The sequence below is a fragment of the Colossoma macropomum genome, unplaced genomic scaffold, assembly GCF_904425465.1.
Source record: "Colossoma macropomum unplaced genomic scaffold, Colossoma_macropomum, whole genome shotgun sequence".
Lineage (NCBI taxonomy): Eukaryota > Metazoa > Chordata > Actinopteri > Characiformes > Serrasalmidae > Colossoma > Colossoma macropomum.
Window position 1 is genome coordinate 25,959,963 of NW_023494805.1, and position 24,727 is coordinate 25,984,689.

Consider the following 24,727-nt stretch of genomic DNA (forward strand, 5'->3'; position numbering starts at 1 on the left):
ACAGCACTTTTTGTTTTAGTTACAAAATTTCAAAGTGCTTTACACAGGAAGACAATCAAAACACTGGAAGGATAAAGTAACTCAAATAATATTTAATATGTAACCACTTGCATATTCAAATATAATAAACTGTCTATTGTGGCTCCAGAGATGCAGGGGAGCTTTATACTCCTCTAGCTGGGGGCTTTATACTTCTCCAGGTGACACTTGGCATTGAGCATGGTGACATTAGCCTCACTTGAAGCTGCTCCAGAGCACTGCAATCTACTGGCAATGACTTCAATGGAGATTTTGCAATCTGTGTATATGCTATTGGAGGCCTCTGCCAACAATGGGTGCAGCTGAATTAGCTGAATTCACTAATCAGAACGGGTGACTGAATTTTTTTGGACATACAGTGTATGTGCCTGTGAAAGAGAGTGGGGGAGTCTTTGTCTCACCATTAGGAAAGAGTATCCGATCCACAGGCTCCTCCACCCATTCGGGCAGGGGGGTATGCTGGAGTCTTGGCTGTGGATGGCAACTGCCTGAGAAGGAGCTTCACACACTGAACAGCGACTGATGTAGTTAGTGATCTGCTGCTCTGCCACAGGCATCATGGGAATGGGTGCTGTGGTGGACAGCCAGTAGGACTTGTCGTTGCGGCTGGCGTAGTAACAGAGCTCACTGCTGGTGCAGTAGAGGAAGGGGATGGTGTTGAAACGAGGCAGACAAGAACCAGCCAATCCTAAAAGAGCAGAGAGGAAGTAAAAGGCAAGCAAAGAAAAAAAAAGAGAAGATGAGAAAAATGATTTAAAAAACAGTGTAGATGGTCATGAATAGAAAATGATAAGCACTGACCTAAGCACATTATTTATAAACACTAATATTCTCTATATTGTAATACTACAGACTGAACACCTCTGAGCTGTGCGGTATGATCACATTATTGGTAATAGTAGTTTGCAATTATCTTCATATTGTCTTAGTTAAACATAGTATTATTCTGTCAATACCCAGCCTAAAACAATGCAAACACTCTGGGTCAAATTAAAGTTTTGTTGATTTTCTAGGTAAAAACCACATCCTGTATAAGGAACAAACTTAAATACTTTCTGTAAAGTTGAGTGTACAATGTCTAGTTATTTTTTAGTTATATTTAGTTATATTTTACATTTTATTTTATAAAAAAATAAAATGTAAAATATAAACTTTGCCATAACTTTTGTCTGACCCCAGTGTATGTTTCATTTTCTCCCATATGTTAAATTCAGCAAATAAACAGTAACTATGCATTAAAATGTGCAGAAGCGTGGCACCCAAACATTTGCATAGGACTGTATATAATTACATGCACATGATTAAAAATCTTATTACTAACTACTTTAAATAATATGTGAATTTTCACTGCTGGTCAAACACATTTTTCAATAGTGTTCTTTCAGTTTCTTGTAACTGTCTTGTGAATGAAGTAAACTGTTTTACTGTTCTTAATATATGTACAGTATGTAGTTCTCTTGTTGCTGCTCTAACTTTGCAATGCTGTTTAAGATTAATAATGACTCTTTCTACTGTATCTACAGTAGGTTGCATGTGTTTGATGGCGATACTTTACATTACACTGCATTGTCTTACCCAGATCCTGGTTATGGGCCTTCTCCTGTCCCTCTACATAAAGCAGACTGTATCCCTCCCATAGCTTGGCCATGCCCTGAGGGCACATGGGCACCTGAACCGATTGGCTGTGCTTCACCAGAGTGTAGCCAATCCCAATGCTGCGTCCAGGGAGACCTGGACGACCTGGTAAGCCAGGTTTACCAGGAAATCCTGAAAAATAGCAAAGGGTGGTGGGAGAGAAAGTAAAGGAACAGAGGACATGATTAGTAAAGGAACAGAGGACGTCAGTAGGAGCAGAGGAAGAATAAAACGATACAGTAAAACAAAACCACAAGTAAGATGGTAGAAAGTATAAAATGGGGAATAGTGGTAGCTGTATCACCTTTTATTGGGACTAATGTGTCTAGAAATTCTTTTTTGACTTGAAACTATTATAATATAGACTGATCACACACCATATAGTAGTTGGATTACCTGTCAAAATAACTTTTGTATTGAGACATTTGCTTACAAACCACAGTGTATGGAAGGGCAAATGAGTCACAATTTATACACCTTATCAAACCTACTTAACTAAATCTACTACACAAATTATCCCTGAAAATTAATTTGTTATACTTTATTGATCCTACAAGGGAAATATGTCATTCTGCTGCCTAACTATGCCAAGTAAGGGAGCAGCAGCACAGTGCTGCCTGGGGCAGTGGGGAGGTTAAGTGCCTTGCCAAAGGGCACAACCAGGAAAACCCTGGCAGTCCTGGGATTTGAACCCTCAATCTTCTGGTTGGTGGCCCACCTCTCCTACCTAGACACTAATCTTGTACCTTTTTCGAAAGTACACATAGATATCCTTTAAACAACACCCTCCCATCACTCCTAGTTTACCTGGATAACCGTCAAGTCCTTGGAATCCAGGGGTTCCAGGGTCTCCGATGAATCCCGGAACTCCAGCAGAACCTGGGCGCCCAGGTTTCCCCACTGATCCAACCGTTCCTTTAGAACCTACACATTTAAACCATTTTTATATAGATGATGCCATGAAGTAAACAAACTTTTTTCAATTTAATCCAAATAATGTCCTTTAAAAAGCTAATGGACTGTTTGCAAAATAAAAACTGACACTTCTCTCGTCTCTAAGTGAAGAAGTAAGTTTGAAGTAAGCACATAAACGTGCATACACATTGATGCCTGAAAGCCAATGAGAAAAGAAGTGACAAAACTCTGAGAGCCGGACCAGCTTAGTGTACAATAAGTATCAGACAGCCTGTGTACCACTGTGGTTGGAACGTCTAAGACTAAGACTTAATGTCAAGTAAATATTCATATATATTTGTGTTATTTTTAATTTGCTACAAAAACACAAACAAAGTCATGGAACAAATTGTTTTTAAGCAAAAAAAGCAACTCAGCATTGATCCTTTTTAACACATGGACAATTATAAACATGATGGACTATAACGCAGAGCTCACCTTGACGTCCTGGTGAGCCAGGCTCGCCTGGTGATCCTTTCGAACCAGAAGGACCAGTAATTCCTTGTGGGCCAGGATCACCTGTCGGTGCATCCACAAGTTGTGGTCCAATTACAATCCCAGGAAGTCCGGGACTGCCAGGCTTACCTAAGAGAGAGAGAAATGCAGAGAAAGAGAGAACAGAGGGTTAAAGGGCACTGAGTTCAATAATGTAAACAGAAGACAAAATAACCATATTTTATTGTAAAACATTATGCTCTTTACATACAAAATTCTAACATAATTTTAGTATTTCAATCTCTAAGTCGAACTGCTTATTTTCTGACCTGTTGGTCCTTTTGGTCCTCTGTTACCATAACTTCCTGGATCTCCAAAATAGCCTTGAGGTCCTGGTATCCCACCAACTCCAGGGTCACCTCTCAATCCTGAGGGAGAAAAAGGGCACAAAAAATAAGAGACAGATAAAGACACACAGAGAATACATGGGCATATGCACAAAGTGGGTCAACTCAATTTCAGACAATCAGAAGGCTTATCATATTATTTATGTGCTTTGTTAAGGGCGGACAAAGCACAATGCTTTTGTACTTGAGTAAAGTAGATGTACTCTTGGTAAAATATTACTTGAGTAAAGTGAAAAATATTGTACATTTATTTTTACTTGAGTAAAAGTATAAATATACTTGTTTCTGAATTTCTTTGAGTTATATTATTATTTTGATGAAGAAGTTCTATTAAGGTGACCTGAACAAGTTTTTCATGTCTGCATTCCTACAGGTCTCCTTAACACTCTTGGGTCTCAGGGCATTTTCTAGATTTTGGCATATATTCTTAAATGTGCCTTTACAGACACTTGCATATGACGTAATATCCACATATTATATATTAAAATGTTCAAACAATCTCAGCTCCCTCTATAATGAGGCCATTTTGACCTGGAACACTGTGTAAATTGATAATTCAGCCCTAAAGCTGAAAAACTGAAGTTCAGTTTTAGAGATTCTTAATATCTCTTGTGAAAACATAGCTTTACTCATGTGGACAAATTGTGTTGGTGCTTGAAATATGTTTACCAAATTCCTAGGTTCAGAAAAGTAGAGGAATGTATGAATAAGATAGTAAATAAGTGTTTTCCTCATCTCTACTTTCAAAAACCACTGCAGCAACTTCGGCAGCTGCATACTTTTTACACACAATTTCCTGTCTGTTCGAGGTGACTGTATAAAAAATAAAAGGTTTCTGACATGATGATTTCCCTAGTCCCTAGTGAGTGTCTATTAGTCAGTTTAACGTAAAATATAAACAGACACATGAATTTATAAATTACAGGCGAGAGGCAGACAGCATGTATTTTAGCTTGTCTACATTGGCTCGTAACTCCGGACCTGAGTCACGTACAATCTTGCTATAAAATGGAATTGAAAGGGCAGACTCTACAGGTTCATGGTTCAAACCATATTTCTGCACTGTATTATCACAAAGGTATTAATAGAAACAGTTAATTTGACGGACTGGCATGTTTGTCAACCTCAGAGGATTAATAACGTAAAAGATCTATTTTAAAGCACCTTTAAGTCCCAGGCTGCCTGGTATTCCACGTCCTCCTGGGAATCCAGGATCACCACGGTTCCCAGGACGTCCAGGGAATCCAGGAATCCCTGAATCTCCTCTGTCTCCCTGTATTGTTCCAGGGCCCGCCGGACCAGGAGGACCAGGGGGGCCAGTAAGACCTATAAAAGAGAAAGACAAATTTTACAACTTAAACAACATCTGGGAGTGTGATTTCCTCATATCTATGTTTCAGCTGACTGAGTGAATAGAGAAAATAATATGGAACGGACTGGCATTTTGCAAGAAAAGGTGAGTATTAATTTGAATTTAATCCTTTTCGTTTCTTCTGGTGGTAAAGCTCAAGTGGATGATTTCGGTAAAGTGGAGAGTCATGAAAAAAACAGCAGAGGTGGTGTTGTGGCGTACCTCGTCCACCATCCAGTCCAGGCAGACCAGGATCTCCGACTGGACCTGGGATATTAGACGAAGTTGTTGGCCCACGAGGGCCTGGAGGACCTGGGGAACCTGGCTGACCAGGAGCACCTAACAAAGACCATGACAACAACATCAACATACTGTCTCAAAGTACACAGTCAGAAATCATGTCTATATAACAGACAGACTAAAAGCTATAATCTTAAAAAAGATGGTTCTACAAGGGTTCTTTAGTGAAGACTATGGTCCTATATAGAACTTTGATCTCTTATGGTGAAATGGTTCTTCAGATTAAACCTTTTTGAAAATAGCAAAAGGTTCTATACAGAACCATATACAACCCCATTTCCAAAAAAGTTGGGGCGCTGTGCAAAATATAAATAAAAATAGAATGCAACGATTTGCAAATCATTTAAACCATTTTTAAAGGAAAATACTACAAAGACAATATATCAAATGTTGAAACTGAGAAATTTTATTGTTTTTTGAAAAATATATGCCCAGTTTGAATTTGATGCCAACAACACATTCCAAAAAAGCTGGGCATGTTTACCACTGTGTTTCATCACCTCTTCTAACAACACCCCGTAAGTGTTTAGGGAATGAGGAGACCGAACACTGTAGTTTTGAAAGTGAAATGTTTTCCTGTTTTTGTTTGATATAGAATTTCAGCTGCTCAACAGTATCGGTATAGGTCATTATTTCTCTAACTTAGCCGATCCTGAGAGCTGATCAGTGATGTTATATGGGCTGTATTTCGCCTCAGGCATCAGAATGTAACTGCTACACCACTGAAGGTGGAACGGGAAAACTTGAACAAGAACCTGGCAAATAGGGAACTTTGGCCTTGTCATATCTATTTTACTAATGAAAAACATTTTTTCCTGAAATTAGTGGTAATCCTAGTTTAGCTTATACTGCACTAGCTTCATGACTTATGGCTTTGGCAGAGATAATAAAAATAAGGTGTAAAACTGCAAAAGTGGCCATATACCTTCTGGCCTTTTCAGTACAATTAAAAACCCATCTGTAAAACAGGAGGACTGTTTTGTTCTGTTAGCTGTGCTGGCTGCATAGTCTCCAGTTATTTCAATGGTCATGGTAGTCTGAGGCACCAAAATGTAATTGCTGCACCATTTAAAGGAACAAGAAAATTCAAACAAGGAGCTGGCGAAAAAGAAGCTGATTTCAGCTTCATTCAGAGTTGAAAGGCATGAAAAGAAATGAGAGGTTAACATTAACTTATTTTTGCTGTTCTACAGAACCAATAGGTCAGTATTGTTTTGTCCTCTGCTAATGTTTGAGATAGCTAATCCCAATTAGTTAGCTTGGCAGCACCAATTGTTATGATACTTTGCTAAACCACAATCTATCTAACGTTAGCTACATTGCTTGCTGTGCTGTTTTGCATACATTTAGATCTTCAAGGTTTTAATGCCTTGAAGATCTAAAAAAGTGTTGCTCGCTTAGGCAATGCACGTCCATGAATGTGGGGGGGTGGGTGCACAGCTTCTAAAGAAGCACCAAAAAGGTGTGGTGTATTTGTTTTGGTGATGAATTCAAAAACAACAATTGTTTTGCAGAATCACCTACTGCACCTTTTAATATGGGGCCTCCAGCCCCACCCTTGAAGGGTATCGGCTATAGGCCACTCACGTTAAAAGGCGATTGGTATCACCCCCAAAAACACTGATCGGTCCATCTCTACAAGCAACACAATTTCTATTGCGTCAGTGATTGTAATGTCACTACAAAAATTTAAACTGTAATTAAATTAAATGAAACTAAATTACTCTGTTACAGGAAAAACTAATCACATTACTTAACACATTAATCAGTCTACAGATTACTTTACAACTGAGGGAAGTGAATGATGATTTAGGCATGCAGCTTAAACAGTGCTTAACTGGTGACTATAAGCTTTTATTACTTGTTATCTACATTAGCCAGACACCAAACGTGTCTTGGTTGGTCAACTACAGTTGGGGCAAGAGGAAAACTGAAGCATTGCTTTAAATGGACCACATTATCCTCAACATTCTCCTTACACATTAATCATTAGCTAAAATACATAATGAACAAGATTTCCTTCTTGTACTTACCGCCCTCTCCTTTGTTCCCCTTTGGTCCAGGGAATCCTGGCTGTCCTGGCCGTGATGAGCCTCTTTCCCCTTTCAGACCATTCATTCCAGGGGCTCCTGGCCGACTGCCCTCCGTCACCCCTACAGACAGGTTAAAGAATATCCCTTTGAATCCCAGTATAATTTATTACTGTTCAAAGATGAAATCAACTGTGTTGATTCAGTTGAAATGTGCCAGTGCTACACTGTCCTTGTAGCTGAAGAGATACTCACCAGGTACTCCTTGTTGACCTTTGGGTCCCTGAAGTCCATTGAGGCCATCTAAACCAGGAGAGCCAGGTAAACCTATAGAGAGGTGTTAGGTAAGGTGTTTTAAAAGTGCTTTTAGTGCACAAACATTAATGTACATCAATTATGTAAAAAGCAGAAGCAGTTAATGTTCAGGGTTAGAATGACCATATGATGCTTAGATATTCCATTACTAGATGATAGAAATGGGAGATTTCTAAAGACAACCTGAAATCAAAACTGTCCTTTTCTATCTGGCTCTGGTTCTATTTAGCACAATTCGTCATATCATTTAAAAGATAAAATTATTGTTGTCCCGTAATCTTTCAAATTATTCTGTTTAAAATGTAATGACTTTTGGCCACATCTACAATCTTTTCTTGACATTTTGTTGGTACAGGTGGGCAATAAGAGAATAATATAATTCATGATAACTCATGATTTTTGCAATACTAATACATATTACAATATTTTGTTTTTCTGAGGTTTAAGAGCTTCCCAATATTCAACTGAGGAGGGCCCATTATGCTCTCTTGACTCCTGCATCACTGGAGTTTGAATTCGACATCTTCTGACGATACAGTGAAACCTCAGACAGCCAAGCCACATGGGAGACCTGGCTAAATCGTTTTTTTTTTTTTTTTTTAATAAAATATGCAGTTGGTCTGTTCTTTAAGTCCTGACAATACCCAAAATATACTTAGAAAAGCTTATCATGGTATCCTGGTCAAATACCGAAAAAAAACCTGTTAAAAATAAGGAGAGCTTAATGACTTTTGTTAACTGATATGAGTGTGGAAACTGTGTGGCCCTTTATTCATTTATTTTTCTTTTTTAATGTGTATGTCTCCCCCACTTTTGCAAGTGTAACTGACCATCACTACTATCATCATTAATATTACTGCTATTGGTCTCTAATAGCAACTATTAACTCTATTAACTCTATATTACCACTAGTGTAAACAATCCTGTGGGCGTATCTTGGGCTTTGTGATTTTAGTTCTTGTGATCTATATGCTTACTTATTAATAAAATATTGATCACAGAAGAAAAACTTACCATGATGCAATTTATATATATATCATATATCACACTGTCATATCGTCACCTATATGCAGTAAAATGAACAGACATGCTGACTGCAATGTTAATAGGGAGAACAAATGCGCTCTGACCAGACTGACCTTTCTCTCCTATTCGGCCAGGACCTCCTGGGCGTCCAGGCTCACCAGTGCGACCCCTCTCTCCTGAGTAACCAGGAAGACCCATGCTGCCAGGGAGTCCAGGCAAACCTGGCAGAAAGCACATGGGAAAATACATGATGTGTGGCACAGATCGGAAGATTCAGCAGATATTATAATAGCTGATTTAAAAAGATTGTGTGTCAAAGATGGAATTTGTGGGTTACCACTGAGTCCTGCCCTTCCTGCATCTCCTGGTAGACCCTTCTGCCCAGGTACCCCTGGAACTCCAGGGAAACCACGAGAACCCAGTTCACCAGCAGCACCTTGGCCCCCTATGAATGAGAGCAATATAGTATAATGTATGCAAGAAAGAGCAAGAGAGATAGAGAAACAGAATATCAACAATGAACAACTGTTTATTGTTTATTACCTTTCATAATTTCATCTAAAATGGAAGGAGTAGACTACAGAAGGTAGCAAAATTTCTTCAGGAGAGAAAAGTATAGCGCAGAACTCACCTGGGAATCCAGGATTTCCCACCAATCCCTTTGCTCCAGGGGGCCCAGGGGCTCCAGTAGCATCACCTTTCTCACCTTTACAACAAATTATATAAGATGATCATTATGTCAGATCCGCTATGATCTGCTAAATGACAATAAACAAGCTACAGAAAACAGCCTAATCTGAAATATGCCTCTGTTTAGGACTGTTTTTGCCAAACATACTTTGCCAAAATATCAACCAGTCACAACCCACCTTTGACACCAGGCTGCCCTGGACTACCAGGCAATCCAGGCAAACCAGTGTCTCCATTATCACCCTGAAAGCACAATAAATTAGATTAAATTAGATTAACCATATTATCACCGCAATGGAAATTTCTCTGGGAAGTGCAACACAAAAACACCAGCACTGATCTTTTAGGCCTAATTCACAAACATGCACTGCAAATATAAAATACAAAAAGTTGTACTGAGTTGTTTGGTGGCTTCTGCTTTTTTTAGAAGATCCTTAACAATGGTCTGAATCTGTTGGACTTTATGCTATTGAATGATTACCATAGTACCATCCTTTAAATGTATTGGTTGCACAGATTAAATAGACTTACCCTGGGTCCAGGCATTCCAGGGAAGCCCAGAACACCAGATGCACCTTTAGTTCCTGGAAAGCCAGAAGAACCTGGACGCCCTGGAAATCCGGCATCGCCAGGGAGACCCTTGACTGGGGAGGCACCTCCGGGCTGACCTGGTAAGCCCTGACGACCAGGCAACCCTGAAAATCCCTTATCACCTGTTAGGAATGACAGCTTTTTAATGTTTCCGCTAAGATATTTTAACAAAAAGCTTACAAGAAAACCTTCCAACTCCATGTTTAACGTTTTGTATTTGAAAACAACTGCTGCTCTTTATGTTGTGTGAACATTTCACAATGATTAAACCAACAGAAAAATTGTAAAGCAAACATTTCACAGTTTTTAAGTTAGTTTAACAGATGTTGAGAATGCTTTCCCCTCTCTTATACAGTTAATGTATTGGAGATAAAAGATTCATTTGAAATAACAACAATACTTTTTAGGGAAATTCAAAGAAAACACTGCAGGAAGACCAAAATGAGATGATTTATTTATACCTCTCACAAAACTATGATAGTCTGGACCATTTATGTTTGATCAATTTGTTACCTATGACTAACATGTTTTGGTCATCAAGTGGTAAAGATTGTTGCAGTACGCAGTTGCAATGCACTATCACCTGTGTATTTCATATAAAATCTTTTCTATTAAGAGATGGCATGGGAGTGTAGTAGCTGTTTTCCTGTACCTCTTGGGCCTGGGAACCCTGGTGGGCCATTTGCTCCAGGATCTCCTTGATCCCCTTTCTTCAGGAGATCAGATGGAACGAATGGAAAGTCAAGCCCTCGTGCACCTGGCTCCCCACGGTCCCCTAAAATACACAGGCACACACAAATACACCAAATCCATTTTGAGCAACTCTATTTGTGTACAGTATAGTCTCGAAAAAAGAATAGCTAGAGTTATACATTTTGCTAATATGTTTTAAGGCTCTTCTGTACCTTTGAATCCCTTCATTCCACGTTCTCCAGATAGACCATCCTGTCCTGGGATTCCTGGCAGACCTTTACGTCCTGGGAGTCCAGCGCCGCCGTCACGTCCTGGAATTCCAGAGAACCCCACCAGCCCCGGCGAACCCTTCTCTCCTGAAAAAATTGAACAGTGCATTGCATGTAAATGACAATAGGACTCGCGTCAACAGATTACTATTTTAAAAAATTCACCATCATAAAAATGAACTCCATCAACTTTTATTGAGCTATGATTTGTACAGCTCTTCGTACCGTAACTACTACAAATTATTCAGTAACTACTATGAAACTAATATGTAAGTTCTCTTTCAAGCATTGGTTCTCATGTCTCATTATGGGATACTCCCTCCCACGTATTACAGCTGTGGGCTGCTTGCGCTCTCTGCCCCAGGTATATAATGCGATGACACAACATCATGTGGTTATTCAAAACCCAGTTCTTGTTTCACTCCAGAAGACGACCTCTATCGTTGAGGAGGCATTGAGGAATTCTTGCGGAGAAAGGAATTGTTACCTCATTTTTCACCAAAATCCAAGTATAAAAGAACGGTTATAAAAGGGCATTTATAAAAGGGCTAAACAAACAAATTAACAACTCTGCCAATCAGCTAATCATATTAGCTTTAGTGTGCATGGTTAGTTAACCAGCTATTCTGTGCACATATTAAACCCACAGAGTGGCCACCACATCATCTTTTTCTCAATGTTGCACAGTTAAGAGGTGTAATTCAGCAAACAGCTGCAGCAATGTAGGGAACACTGAGCAGACAGAGAGCAATATAGCACACAGCAGGTTGCCATGCTTGCAGAATCATCTGCTTCTGTGGCACTAAGCTGGGTTGATCAGTGTGATGCCTATGCTCCTCTACACTCTGCTCGAAGTAGATGAGGCAGAAGAGAGGGAAGATGACGACGGTGGCTTGGAATTTCTTTTTTCTGAGGAAGAGAATGAATTTGAGGACTCTTCATTCCTTCCCTCCGCCCAGATGGCAAAACTCCCCAACACAGGCAAGGCCATCCTCTCCGCTCCTGGGCACTGATCTGCAAGATGTGCTTAAGGACACAATAATGAAACTGGACTTTCAGTGGCCAACTATCATAGCTATGATCACAAAGTCTTACTACGAAGGGAAAAGACTGCCTGGGGCAAAACCAGCAAGATATCCCCACATTTCAAGATCTCCTGTAAGAGGTAACAGAAGGATCAGCCTTTCACATGCAAAACATCCATTCAGAGGAGGTCTGCTCATGCCTTTGAGATAAGGGAAAAGGAAGGCTTTTGGATGGTGGCTCACTCACAAACCTCTCAGCTACAAAGAAACAGGCAATCCTGGACATACCAGTGGTCCCAGGGAGCATCTTTGACGCTGTTCTTATGCTGATGCAAAAGAGATGCGAATAAAAAATACATGGCCATCAAGTCATGGCAATGGAGCATACCATGATGATTATGGAGCACTAGAAAAACTGGATATTAAATTAAACACTGAGAAGAGTGTGCTAATTCCGAGCTAGTGCGTATCATAGTTAAGTTTGTTACCATGTCGTTCAGGTTAAGACTGTCAACAGAGAGAGTGAAGAAGGTCACAAAATGTTTGGACTTGTTTCAGAGAGGCAAATTAAGTTCCACTGTATCCCAGACTACTGGGAATGATGACCTGGGAACGGTCATTAGGCTGCTTGTTCATAATAGATTTTCAGCGCTGAGTAGCCATTTTGAGTGTGCCATTTTTACGAAAGGAGCATGGCGGGCGCTCCCAAGCTACTTTCCCCATCCTAGGATTTTTCCCTGGTGCAGCTGCACCTTTCAAACTGCTAGATCAAGTAGATATTAAACTATTATCAAGCATTTTGATAGCTTTAACATCTGCAAAGTGTCTTGGTGAGATACATGCTTTCTCGCAGCACTCTTCATGCATGCTGTTTGCACTGGGGAACCAAAGTTTGCATCGGGGGACTCACCACAATATTCTGTGGCACAGTGCTAATTTTCAGTATAATGGGCAGGAACAGGTGGTTCCCGAGACTGTTGTGGATGGGAGTAGGACAACATGTTTATGAAAGAACACTGCCCCTTCATTAATAGTTAAAACAAAATAACTATCACTTACTAACTGCGGGAGGAGTTAGGATTGGACTAAAAAAACGTTCCTGCATAGAGCACTACTGGCGCACTCAAAGGTGTCCTTATGACCTAAACCTGCATTTATATCAAAAGTTATCCAGCCTGTTGTCCCTTTGGAGCTCCAGGCATTTCATCCTCCACCTTTTACATTGGCGCTGATCTCAGTATTCATACAACTGATTAGTCATATGAGGTGTGCTCCTGTCTGGTTGGAAGGAAAATCTGCAGCCACACCAGCCCTCTGCAGATAAAATTAGTGACCCCTAGTGTTGATGAAATTAAATATTTCAAACTGATAATTTACAGCAGGTAAATAACAAAATTAGGGTCTACCATTACATCAAGGTAAATAAATGAACGAAACTTATTTACAGTCCCTTCACACATCTCTCTGCATCCCATACTGTGAAAGCAGCCATACTGTCCAGCAAATTAACAGTTCTGATATAGTCACCCTAGTCTGGACCCATGGATGGGTCCTTAGAGTTTAACAGGTTAGGACAGAGACTGGTGAAAGATGTAAGAAGCAAGTTCAGTTGTCAAATCCATGCTGGATATTCTACAGGACACTGGGGTACTACCAATGATGTCTTAGAGATTCAGCATTATAACTTCATACCTTTTAGTGCCGGTCTGCCTGGTATTCCATTACGTGCTGGACCAGGTGCTCCAGGACGCCCCTTTTCTCCTTGGGTTCCAGGAACTCCAGATGGTCCAGCAGCACCTTTCCTTCCTTGAAGGCCCGGTCCTGGATCTCCTTTTTCACCCTTCAGCCCTGGGAAACCTTGGGGATCACCAATGTTAGGTCAAACACACAGCTTGTGGTGTATACAGCGGTAATCTCATATCAATAGCTCTTTCTTTTTATATATTGTAGCTCATACAATACATAGCATATTACGTATATAATAGAAAGCTCTTTAACATTAGGGATAGCATTGTGCTAGTAATAATCAATCACTTACCCCAATTTATAGTTGAGTAGTTTGGAGCAATCTGATTTACAATGTTTACAAAAATGTACAATGGTAATACAGGCGCACTGATTCATCTGGACCATCTACTGACAACATTAAATCATACTGCATTGTCCAGTAACTGATTTGAAATAGTCTCAATCGAATGATATAAGCTATCCATAACAAAAAGTCCACTTTTCCCAAAGCTTCAAAAGGCAATGATCATCCAGATATGCAAAAGAATGCTTAACATCTGGTCTACCAATATTATTTTTGCATTTAGAAAAAAACAGCAGTAATAATAATCACTGCAGAAAGCTACACAAACATCTCCAACACTAAGTATAACGTCAAATCTATCTGTATATAATTTGTCAACACTTTACTTTCATGCACCCTACTGTCATTTTAACTCTTTCATCCTTCCAATCTTAAGCAACTAAACACACCTTAGCTGCCTTTCACATTTTCTTGTTATGTGCTTCAAAAATAGCTAAAGGAGATACTTCAGAGGAGATTAGATGGAAGATAATACACATGTATAAGAAAGGGGAAAGTTAAAGGAAAATAAGTGAAAAACAGGACTTTCAATAACTTCAAAAAATTACTAAAAGATTACAGAGAAAACAGGACTCCTAACAACTGCAAGACCTAGCAGACCACCAAAACTGTCACCATATTTCTGTCCATTCATTCATTGTATGAAGACAATTCTACACCATGAGTCTGAAGGAACGTGCAGCTGTCAAGAAGCTGTTACTAAGAAAAGGAAATAGACAAAAAAGAAGATAATTTGTGGAAAACTGGATATCTGACAGTAAAGTTTCATGGACTGATCAGTCTAAATTTGTAATTGGGATTACTTGGATCGTGAGAAGCAGAAAATGCAACCATCTTCTAAAACTGAACTTGAGAAGTGTGGAAAAATATTCCTGTAGATTAATGGATTCCCATGAACAATGGAAGCACTAATAAAAGGCAAAGGGTGGACATACTAAATACTGAAAACATATATGATATATTTAGCTCTTGAGACTCCTGTGTAATTTTAATTTTTCTGATGATGAAAAATAAATAACTTGGACTTAATGGATGTTGTGACTGGAAATTAAATATATAAAATGGTGGTCCCTGATCTTCGTGCAGTACTTTACACCAAACATTAATATAAGGAATATTTATATTGTTTTGCCTCACAACTGACATTCTTGTTGCATACTATAATATTTCTAGTGGAATTCTCAATCATGACGAGTTATGAGTCAACATTCCATTCAAAATACTGAATATGCACAACCAAATGAGATCTGCAATATTACGCTCTATAATGTCTACAGATGCTGGATACTAGAAGCTTCTGCAGAGGCTCTTTTGGAGACAGATGAGTTATGAGTTAACGTCACACAAGCACATTAGGGTTATAGCAGTATAGCAGATAGATGAAATCTAAATTAGTACTGCTTATTTACATTAGTATGAATTTTAATGCTAGCAACTGACCATCTTTTAAGCAAAACCACACATACCTTTGTACGGACATGCACACATACATACTAATTTAAACACACAATGGACAGTACATATACACATGATTTATACCACACTGAGGATGAGAGATCATACTTGAACGCTTAATAACAAGTGGTAACTTGATGCTAATACATAATTTTAGCTTTCAGTTAAAAGATAAATATATCAACAGCCAAATCTGATTTGTTGGAATGGTATAGAAAGTGGACAGAATCTCTCTCCACAGCATGTTAAAGCATGCTCCCCTTCACTCAGTGCTTTGGTTAGAAGGTCCAGCTGCTCTACTTTCAAAGGAGCCATGAGGGATATTGAGAGGGGAAGGAGTTGTTGGTGTTGTTAGACAAACTTTTAATACTAAAGGGAAGGAAGGTGGGGGTGACAATATTTCTCACCTTGGCAGCCTAGACAGGTGACCCAGCACCAAGAACAGAGGAGCGAGACACCACAAATGGAAGGGATGGGAAGATGAAGATGATGGGGGTGATGACAAACAAAGACAGGAGAGGAGGAGAGGAGAGGAATGAAATGACGTGTCTGTGAGTAAGTAAAAGGGCCCAGTGGAGACTCGGAGAGAACTTACTCACAAAGAAAACAGCATTAGAGAATTTGATTTTAATTATTTAACTTTGCCAGAACATACATCATTCATGATAAATCAATAAGTCTGTCTGTCTGTCTGTCTGTCTGTCTCTCTATCTATCTAGCTAGCTAAGTAGAAAGAAATAATAACACCCTTTTTTATGAAAAAAAAATCTTTGCTGTTTATCAGTGTGATCTAACACTGAAAATATGAGAGAAATCTAACCTTATATTTTGTGCCTAATATGAAAACAAAGTATTCTATACTGCCAAAGTAAACAGATATTTTATTTAATTATTTAAAAACAAAATGTGAGACGGGAAGACCAGAGAATACACAAATGAAACAAAATGTGCTACCTAGCGCCCAAAAGCTATAATCAGATGTCACTTCTGTGCCAACAAACTATTTGTATATCATCGCTGTCCAAAGAAAAACAACCAAAATGGCAGCTTTATAGGATAAGGCACATTCTTTAAGTGAACGTGCTTTACTTTTAATGTATGTTAATGCAAATAGATTTTATTTCAAGCAATTTTGGCACATTTCTATTGGTCTATACATCATTAAATTTTCACTCAATGTTAAGGGCAGCTGATTTTCTCAAATTATGTGAAAAACGAAGAACGACAAAAATGTTTTTTATAGACAGTGGCAATCTATGTGTGTATTAATATATTTGTTAAAAAAAGTTCACCTTACTGAAATTTTAGATTTCCCTCATATTTTCCATGTTTCGTGTTTCACAGCGTCCCTGTCCTGTCACCTCCTGTCTCAACATGTTCATAGTTTTGTAACATCACTTACTGTATAGTCTCTATTGTATTAGAGTCCCTTTGCTGGCTAATTAGCATTTTTCATCCAAACTTCCCCTTTTTCCATATATTTTTGTTTTGTTTTAAGGGTTGTATACGCTTTTTCTAGCACATTCTTATTTTCTGATAAACAACACAGACATTGTTGTGGTCTTTTTTCCTTGTCTTTATCAAAAGTGCAATGGCAAAAGAAATACAAGAAGAGATGCATTAGATAAAATGACTTAGGAGAACAGATTAGACTGTTGAAATGATTTCGGCATGTGATCTGAAACAGTCAATTCTCTTTAAAGGATGATAAGAACAAACGTGGCAACAAAAACAAAAAGGCTAACAGAAAAGAAAGTGTAAGGGATCAAAGACAAAAAATCATTGAACACACTCTTATTTTCTTTCTTACCTAGTGGTCCAGGTAATCCAGGATCGCCAGGTGGCCCTCGAACTGGAACAGTTGGACGGACATAACCCGGTGGGCCTGGCGGTCCTTCTATGCCTGGAAAACCAGCTGCACCTCGTTCACCCTTCACACCTGGGACACCAATGCGCCCATCAAAACCTAAAAGGAAAAAATTACAGATTTATTTTTGACAAAAGATTTATTGACATTTTCAGTTATCCATTTCTGTGATGGCGGTAGTACTTATCCTGTTGAACAATTGTCAGAGTTTGTTTTCATGTTGGAATGGCAACATGCAGAGACAAACTACTTTAGTTGCATCAACCTGCCTTCCTGACTCCCTGGTTGAGTTAACCAAGATAAATGTAGCCCTTAGAAGCCTAAACATTCAATTTACATCACATAATCATGGGTATGTATTTAAATGCTTAACTACCTAAATATGATATTTCATTCCCCAAAAATAGGTTGTGTTTTTAGTCTTTGTTGTCTTATGGCTGTTATTCCTGAGCTAGGCAGCAGCATAAATATTTCTCAAAGTTTTACAAAGTTTATACAATGTTTTTTCTTTTTTTAAACTGTAGCTGCATCATTACGGCTACTGGAAAATCAATAAATAACATTGAACCAATAGAAAACCAAAGCTGTTGGTTTAGGATCTGGCGCTCACTGAGTGCTAGTACCTACGCATTTCAGATATTAAGTAAGGATAGTTTTGAGGTGATGCAAATAAACCTACCAGGTTGGCCTGGTATTCCGGGGGTGCCTTGTTGACCTTTGTCTCCAGGCTCTCCAACTGGCCCTGGAAATCCTTGGATTCCTGGAGAGGCACCTAAAGTCTCACCAGGTTCTCCTTTTGCTCCTGTCAACCCAGGACGACCAGCTTTTCCTGGAATGCCTGGGAAGCCATTGATAGTGGTGCCTGGTAAACCTGGATCTCCTCTTGGTCCAGGGAAGCCTGTGATATCCATTGTACGGAGGTAAATTAATAAAACATCTTTTAAAAATCATACATCACAGTTAGGGATGCACAGATTTTGGGCTGATGGTGATATCTGATATTATTCATGTACATATCTGCCAGTGTCGATACTGATGCATAAGCATTTATTAAATGTAGAATTTGGGACTAAATCTACCTGGATTGGCATTACAGAGAAACGTAATTTCAATGTCTAATATGAAAATGCAGCTATTTTAGCACAGTAACCCAATGTCAAATACACTGTCTCATATTCCAGAGTGAAGTAAATGCATCATTAAATATTAGTTTGAACATTTGATCAAATTCAACATATGTCCAATTTCAATATATTTTATAAGCAATTACCTTCTGATACAGATATGATTTGTTCAAGGAGGCCTTTTGTTAAAAATATTGAATTGAAACACATTTTCTTTTACAGTTAATGTAAAAGTACTTGTGTGTCAGTGTTTGCCCTGGAGAGATGTTGTACAGCAGCTTTTTCAGGCATTAGTGTCAACTGTGACCATACCTTGTGGACCTGGTTGACCTCCAAAGCCTGGACTTCCTCTCTCACCCTTTACGCCATCAAGACCAGGCCGTCCACTTAATCCTGGAGGACCAGGCTGACCCTTTAGGCCTAACACATACATGCACATTTTATTGAAGCTGGGCATAACAAACGCATCTTATTTTTCTTTAAATGCAAATCTGGCTACGAAACATTACCTGGCACTCCTGGCAGTCCAGGAATTCCCGGCTTTCCAGTTTCTCCTGGAATTACGCAGGGCATTGTCTGTCCTGTGGAGATCCATGTCATCATTCACTACATTCAGATATGCTCAAACAGGTGACACCAACCTCAAAACTGACTGTACTAAGGTTAAACTTCATACATGACATGTGAGTCTGTAGTGCACTGAATTACTGTAAGAAATAAATGGTAATTTTACCAGATCTGGAAAACTTTTTTTCCATTTGAGGTTAAAACATGCTAGAGTTAACTGATGATGAAATGAAATTGTATTAGGAATAGTTATGGTTTAATGCAATTTAGTATCATCAAAGATTATGCTCATCATTATTATGCTGAAAAAAATGCCAGCATTAACCAATAGAGAAAAAGAGGAAGAACTTCACACTTTTGTGGACCAGCATTACTAAAATGCTAAACAGAATCCTATACAGCAGTTCTAAGAAAATAAACAAAAAACACAAATAGGATCTTTTAAATGGTTGTGATTAGGCTAAAATACTTCACATTCACAGTCATTTCCTTTCAACTAACAGAAAGAAATGGAATATTAATATGCCTGTAGTCAGGGTTTATCCCCCCTCCTCTGCAGGGCTGATCACATGCGGCACGCTCAGTTAGCTGACTGGCCAATGAGAGCTGATGCACTGTAAGTGGGTGCGCATGTCGTATGAACTGGCGTAAGCTGAAGACACAAAAGGAGCGAGGGCAGAGCGAGTGTACTGAATCAGCTGGCAAGAATATGACCACAACACCTAGTGTCAGACGGACTTGATGAAGCAGAGCAGACCACTCATGCTGTGACATACCCTGTTTTTATTTCCTTTCTTTTCCCTAATGACAGCATTTCCTGCCCACTTGCTGTGGCTCCAGCTCACTCCAGAGTAACCAACAAGCACACTTAGGCTTCCACTGAACCCTCAATAATAGGCAAGAGCTGACTGGGACAGACACAGTGTCTTAAATCGATGGTTTGTTCAAAAAATCAAATTTATGCAATTTTCTGATTACCCCAAATGCAGTTAAAAGCCAGACATGTTTGATCCCTCAAGTTTACGTGTTTAGCATTGCACTGGACGTATGAGGTCGTGAGAGTGAGGAAATAGAGCTTAAACTGTATTGTTCACCCAACTGAGATGCACTGCTAATAAATGTGAGAACCTTCGAACCTAAACTGAATTTGAGTCACATTGAGAAAAACTGCACATCTAGTGGCCTTACAATTTTAAGCATGCAAAACTAAAGAAGCAAACTTCAGACACTAAACATGTCTTTGCTGATCAATTACACTTGGGGTAAAAAGAAAACTGTGTGATTTGTAAGTAGGTGTGGCCAGGCTTGATGTGTCTGATCCAATCAGCACCCTGAAAACTTTCTATTTGCTACAGCTCTGGGCTTCTCACCTCCCTCTCCGAAAGAGGCTTCATTAAGCCCTGCCTGCCCACAGCTGTCACCTAGTCAGACAACATGCAAGGGCAAGAGAGATTGCAAGAGAAGCAGTCAGTCAATCAGTCCATCAATCAATTCATTCGGGCAGCATCATCACATGATTTAAAGCAGAAAGTGTGAAATTGATTATATCATTAGCAGAGAATTAAAACAGCTCATCCAAGTAAATCAGGCACGTTCCTTTAAAGCATAGCAAAAGCAAGAATAAGAGGATACATTTCTGAGTGGTTAAACCATCCAGCCAATCCATTACAGACAGATATGGAGAGTGTGAGTGGAATTTTAGTTGATAGGATTTGTTCATTCAGAATTGTGTTTTTTCTTTATAGGGCCAATTTACAAAAGCTCTCAATTTCTCAGTGAATGGATTAACCATCAAGCAGAATACGTATAAATGTTAGCACAGGCAAAATGAACAACAAGAAATCAGCACGCAGACAAAGGAATACGGACACAGGCGTATACAAACACATATACACTGACATTTATGTAAACAAACAAAAAGCAAATGTTCCTGCTAATTTTTGTGCTGACCAATTTCATATGAACTGCTGCACTGGTTGGTCAAAATGAGCTAGAACTGAATTTTGAAACAATGTGAAAATATTAAATTTTAAGTTGTTGCAATCCAAATCACTGTCTTGATACTGTCACATCCTTGGTTGTGTGAATTAAGAATTTCTTTCAGACTTAGAAATGCATTTTTTGTTTGAAAGGAAAAAGAACTGAGAAAAAATCGCTTCTTTAAAGATAAAGTTAGCAGAGCATGTCAGTTAATTCTTTTAAATGATCTGCGCTTCCCTTCCCCCATTTTGCTCTGTTGGTGGTGAGAATATTGTGCTTGTCAACTCCTACAGTAATATGTTTAGGGATTTTACTTGCGTGAGATAAAACGACATGTAGCAAAAGGGCAAAGTTTGCTGCACACCAATTTCAGTTGGTTAACAAGCTGGAAACATTGCAACTATAATGTAGACAAAAACTGAATTATTTAACCAAATTTCATAAAAAAGCATTCTTATTATCTGATCAGAGAAATTATGTATGTAAGATAAAAACAGTTTCCATGTAATTGTTAGCTTGTGGACGTACAGCAGCTTTTTCTTGAAAAAGTACAAGGACTTTGTATGCACACATGGACATACATGTGCACATTTATACATGTATACATATAAATTGATCACATGTATACATATAGCATACAGTAATGTATCCACATCCACACTGACAAACATACAATGATGTGTTTTTTTTATGTTAACTCTACGTAGCTAACGGCATTCACCTAATTTATCAAGAACTTACCTGGTGCCCCTGGAAGTCCAGGTTCTCCTGGAAGTCCATTGATGCCAGGGTCCCCTGACAAACCTTGAACACCAGCAGTGCCTGGATAGCCAATGCCAGCCTCGCCAACTGGACCAGGAAGGCCCTTCCTGCCAGGAAACCCAGGGAAGCCTCTGTCTCCAGGCACCCCAAAACCAGCATCTCCCTACAGGCAAAGAGATCAATAACACAGCAGTTTAGCAACATTTCTTGGTGTTTATTATGACAGACAAAAACCTTCTATCTATAAAATGGTAACTTTACAGGAGAAGGAAAAATTGTTCTCAATCTTTAATGGAAATGAATGGAAAAGATTTTATTCCAAGCAATTTGGGACATTTCTGTTGGTCAATTGATCATGAACTTTTGAAACGAAGGGGCAGCCATTGTTTTCAAATTATGTGAAAAATAAAAAAATGACAAAAAATAATGCTTATATGTTAAAAAAATTGTTATAGTTATCATTAGCCAATGCACACTTTCAGCAAAAAAAAAAACATCTTTCAGGCTGAATGAAACACTCTACCAACTGAGAGACGGAATCCTGTGCTTAAAAATTAACTTCTTTAAAAGTTTACTGTGAAAGAGAGTATTTTCCCTATTTCTGATTTCACACAAGATATACACTTTGTGAAGCATTATTTGCTTATTTGATTATGATGTTGTGTATATATGACATAGATTTAGGTCCTTTCATGTTGTAGCGGGTTGTGAATTTCAATGGCAAATAAGCTTTATGAATTTGAACAAGATTAAGGAAAAGATAGGTTGGATGTTTAAGTAGACATCAAAGTGAGCTCCTGGAGATAACAGTTAGAACATGATTGTTATGGAGCTATTTGGGCAGTTGGGTGACTATCATCCTATCTCCTCACCGGTGGTCCTGGTAGTCCAGGGGAACCAGAGACTCCATCTCTTCCAGGTTTGCCAATATCACCTTTGGGACCAAGAGGCCCTGGCTCACCCCTATCACCCTTCTGTCCTTGACTTCCAGCAAAGTAAGAGTTCCCCTTCTCTCCTTTACGCCCAGCAAAGCCTCGCTCTCCAGGACGACCCTGAAATAAGACAGATGTTAACAGACATGATGTAAATTTGGCCCTAACAACCCTAATAATAAAAGTTACAACATCGTTCTTGGCTTGGATTTAACTGATAAAAAAACCTTTACATGGAGCTTTATTAAATATTCATTAAAATGTTCCTTAAACACACATTTCATTAACAAAAATCATTCTTTAAAGAACCACCCATTGAAAGAGTCTTTAGAGAACCGAAAGTGCATCTTCTTGGGATTCTCTCCGTACTAAAGAAAGTACCCTTTCTGACACCTCTTTTAAAAGTGTACTATAGAGCACTCTATTATGACCTTCTTTTGTAGCACAATCAACAGAGAATTCTTGGTTGATGTCACTTACACTTGGGCCCTGTAGTCCACGAAGTCCTGGAAATCCTTGGTCACCGATTTCTCCTTTCTGTCCACTTACTCCTGAGAGACCAGGGAACCCCTTAAACCCTGGTGGACCTTGTGGACCAGAGGTTCCTCCACCCAAGCAATTACAGTCTCCAAGTTCTCCTGCAAAACAATATTACAAACTGTGCTTTAATTTAACCAATGCCCAGATGTACATCCAGTTTCTACACCAACACGTGTGACTATCTAAAGTGGTGCTGAGGTGTTCCTCACCTTTAAACCCTTTGTAACCTCTTTCTCCTGGGGGTCCTCTGACACCTTTTGGACCTGGTGGACCAGGTAAGCTGGATGTCTCAAATGGTCCAAAGGGTGCTGACAAGTTTAGGGAAGCAAAAAGACATCAGTTTATTCATGATTCAGAATTATTCTGAGTGTTTCCAAGTCTCAAACAATAAAAAGTGTTCCTTCAGAAATTAAAGATGCGTATGAAATTAACAGAGAAAGCATTGATTGTGTAGCCACACAATACTTCAAATGTTTGTTATATTTTAGGTACGGTTAGTTAGCATGAACATAGTCAAATGCAGAACAAACAAAGCACCTTTTCTGCCAGAAATGTTTTTCACAGTGAATGAAAGCAACTCTTTCCATTAATTTAGAGATGGAAATCTGTCAGCGCTTAAAATGAGCCCCATTAAAAGCTTTTGGTGAAAGAGACAGAAAAATACAACATGCTTTGTAACAAGTGTCCTCTTCATTTCTGATTTCACGCATGAGGTACACACTTATTGAAGCATGATTTGAATGTTAGGCTATAAGCTCAATTTCTTGATTATGAGATCGTCTATATATTGACTGTTTCAGGTGTGTTTATTGCAACATAGTTTTGCAATATACCCACTAATTATGGACTACCTTTTATTATTTGACCCTTAGACCCCATTGTCACCACCAGGCATGGGCCAACCCACCAAGCTTCACCGACAGAAAAGAAGAACAGTCAATGGGTCATCCAATTACGGTTTTAAAACCTGACGCCTAAAATTCTTAGACTGGTCAATCTGTACACTTTGTGGTCATCAATCATGGTCCTGGTCTTCTAACTGTAAACTGATTTAGATACACAGTGTTTTGATAAACTGAATCAGTTAGATTTCATTTAAATTTTGCAGGCTGATCACATCTACACAACCTCTTATTAACCCTGAAGCACAGCTCAATCCTTCAAAGATCCTGCAGAAGCACTGACATTTTAAAAACAAGGAAAAAAACTATCATGCTGCAGTACATGTTAAACCATACAATATGAACAAATAACAGTACACATTATAAGGATGTGCAGTTACAAACTATTCAAATTATTTTATTACTGGAGGAAAAACCAAGTCTCCACAAAAAATCTGAGATGGTTTACCAGGGCGACCTGGAGGTCCAGGGCGGCCTGGAGGTCCAGGTAAACCTTGACTTCCAGGCTGCCCTTCAGGACCATAGGTTGTGCGACCAGGGTTTCCTTTCTCTCCCCTAGACCCAGGAGGACCAGGCAGCCCAGGCAGTCCTGGAGAGCCTGAATGGACAAAAGAAGTTTACAGTGAGCAAAGGAGGAAAGAGAAAAAATACTTATTACCACTAATCAATGTGTTAACAGCTACTGTGTGCAACTGCTTCTACGTTACTGACTTTTAATCCCTGGTGTCCTGATTTACTGTATTTTC

The 24,727-nt window shown here is 39.0% G+C and overlaps 1 protein-coding gene across 3 annotated transcripts in view; it reads right to left on the minus strand.

Annotated features, from left to right (window-relative positions):
• The window catches only part of col4a6 (collagen, type IV, alpha 6), a 117,385-nt gene that overhangs the window by 2,328 nt on the left and 90,330 nt on the right, over window positions 1-24,727 (minus strand). For 2 of the 3 annotated variants that reach the window (XM_036596571.1, XM_036596572.1), the window contains exons 19-45: window positions 24,430-24,579; window positions 23,289-23,387; window positions 23,020-23,177; window positions 22,480-22,659; window positions 21,587-21,770; window positions 18,808-18,879; window positions 18,611-18,718; window positions 17,854-18,072; window positions 17,118-17,273; window positions 15,715-15,723; window positions 13,453-13,617; window positions 10,679-10,822; window positions 10,426-10,548; window positions 9,714-9,895; window positions 9,362-9,425; window positions 9,124-9,198; window positions 8,830-8,937; window positions 8,606-8,713; window positions 7,407-7,478; window positions 7,155-7,274; window positions 5,044-5,160; window positions 4,635-4,796; window positions 3,393-3,491; window positions 3,067-3,213; window positions 2,482-2,598; window positions 1,615-1,806; window positions 441-727 (exon numbers count right to left, since the gene is read on the minus strand). In XM_036596571.1, coding sequence (XP_036452464.1) covers window positions 441-727; window positions 1,615-1,806; window positions 2,482-2,598; window positions 3,067-3,213; window positions 3,393-3,491; window positions 4,635-4,796; window positions 5,044-5,160; window positions 7,155-7,274; window positions 7,407-7,478; window positions 8,606-8,713; window positions 8,830-8,937; window positions 9,124-9,198; window positions 9,362-9,425; window positions 9,714-9,895; window positions 10,426-10,548; window positions 10,679-10,822; window positions 13,453-13,617; window positions 15,715-15,723; window positions 17,118-17,273; window positions 17,854-18,072; window positions 18,611-18,718; window positions 18,808-18,879; window positions 21,587-21,770; window positions 22,480-22,659; window positions 23,020-23,177; window positions 23,289-23,387; window positions 24,430-24,579 — 3,617 coding nt within the window. The remainder of the gene's footprint in view (window positions 1-440; window positions 728-1,614; window positions 1,807-2,481; window positions 2,599-3,066; window positions 3,214-3,392; window positions 3,492-4,634; window positions 4,797-5,043; window positions 5,161-7,154; window positions 7,275-7,406; window positions 7,479-8,605; window positions 8,714-8,829; window positions 8,938-9,123; window positions 9,199-9,361; window positions 9,426-9,713; window positions 9,896-10,425; window positions 10,549-10,678; window positions 10,823-13,452; window positions 13,618-15,714; window positions 15,724-17,117; window positions 17,274-17,853; window positions 18,073-18,610; window positions 18,719-18,807; window positions 18,880-21,586; window positions 21,771-22,479; window positions 22,660-23,019; window positions 23,178-23,288; window positions 23,388-24,429; window positions 24,580-24,727) is intronic. The other variant, XM_036596573.1, reaches the window with a different exon arrangement.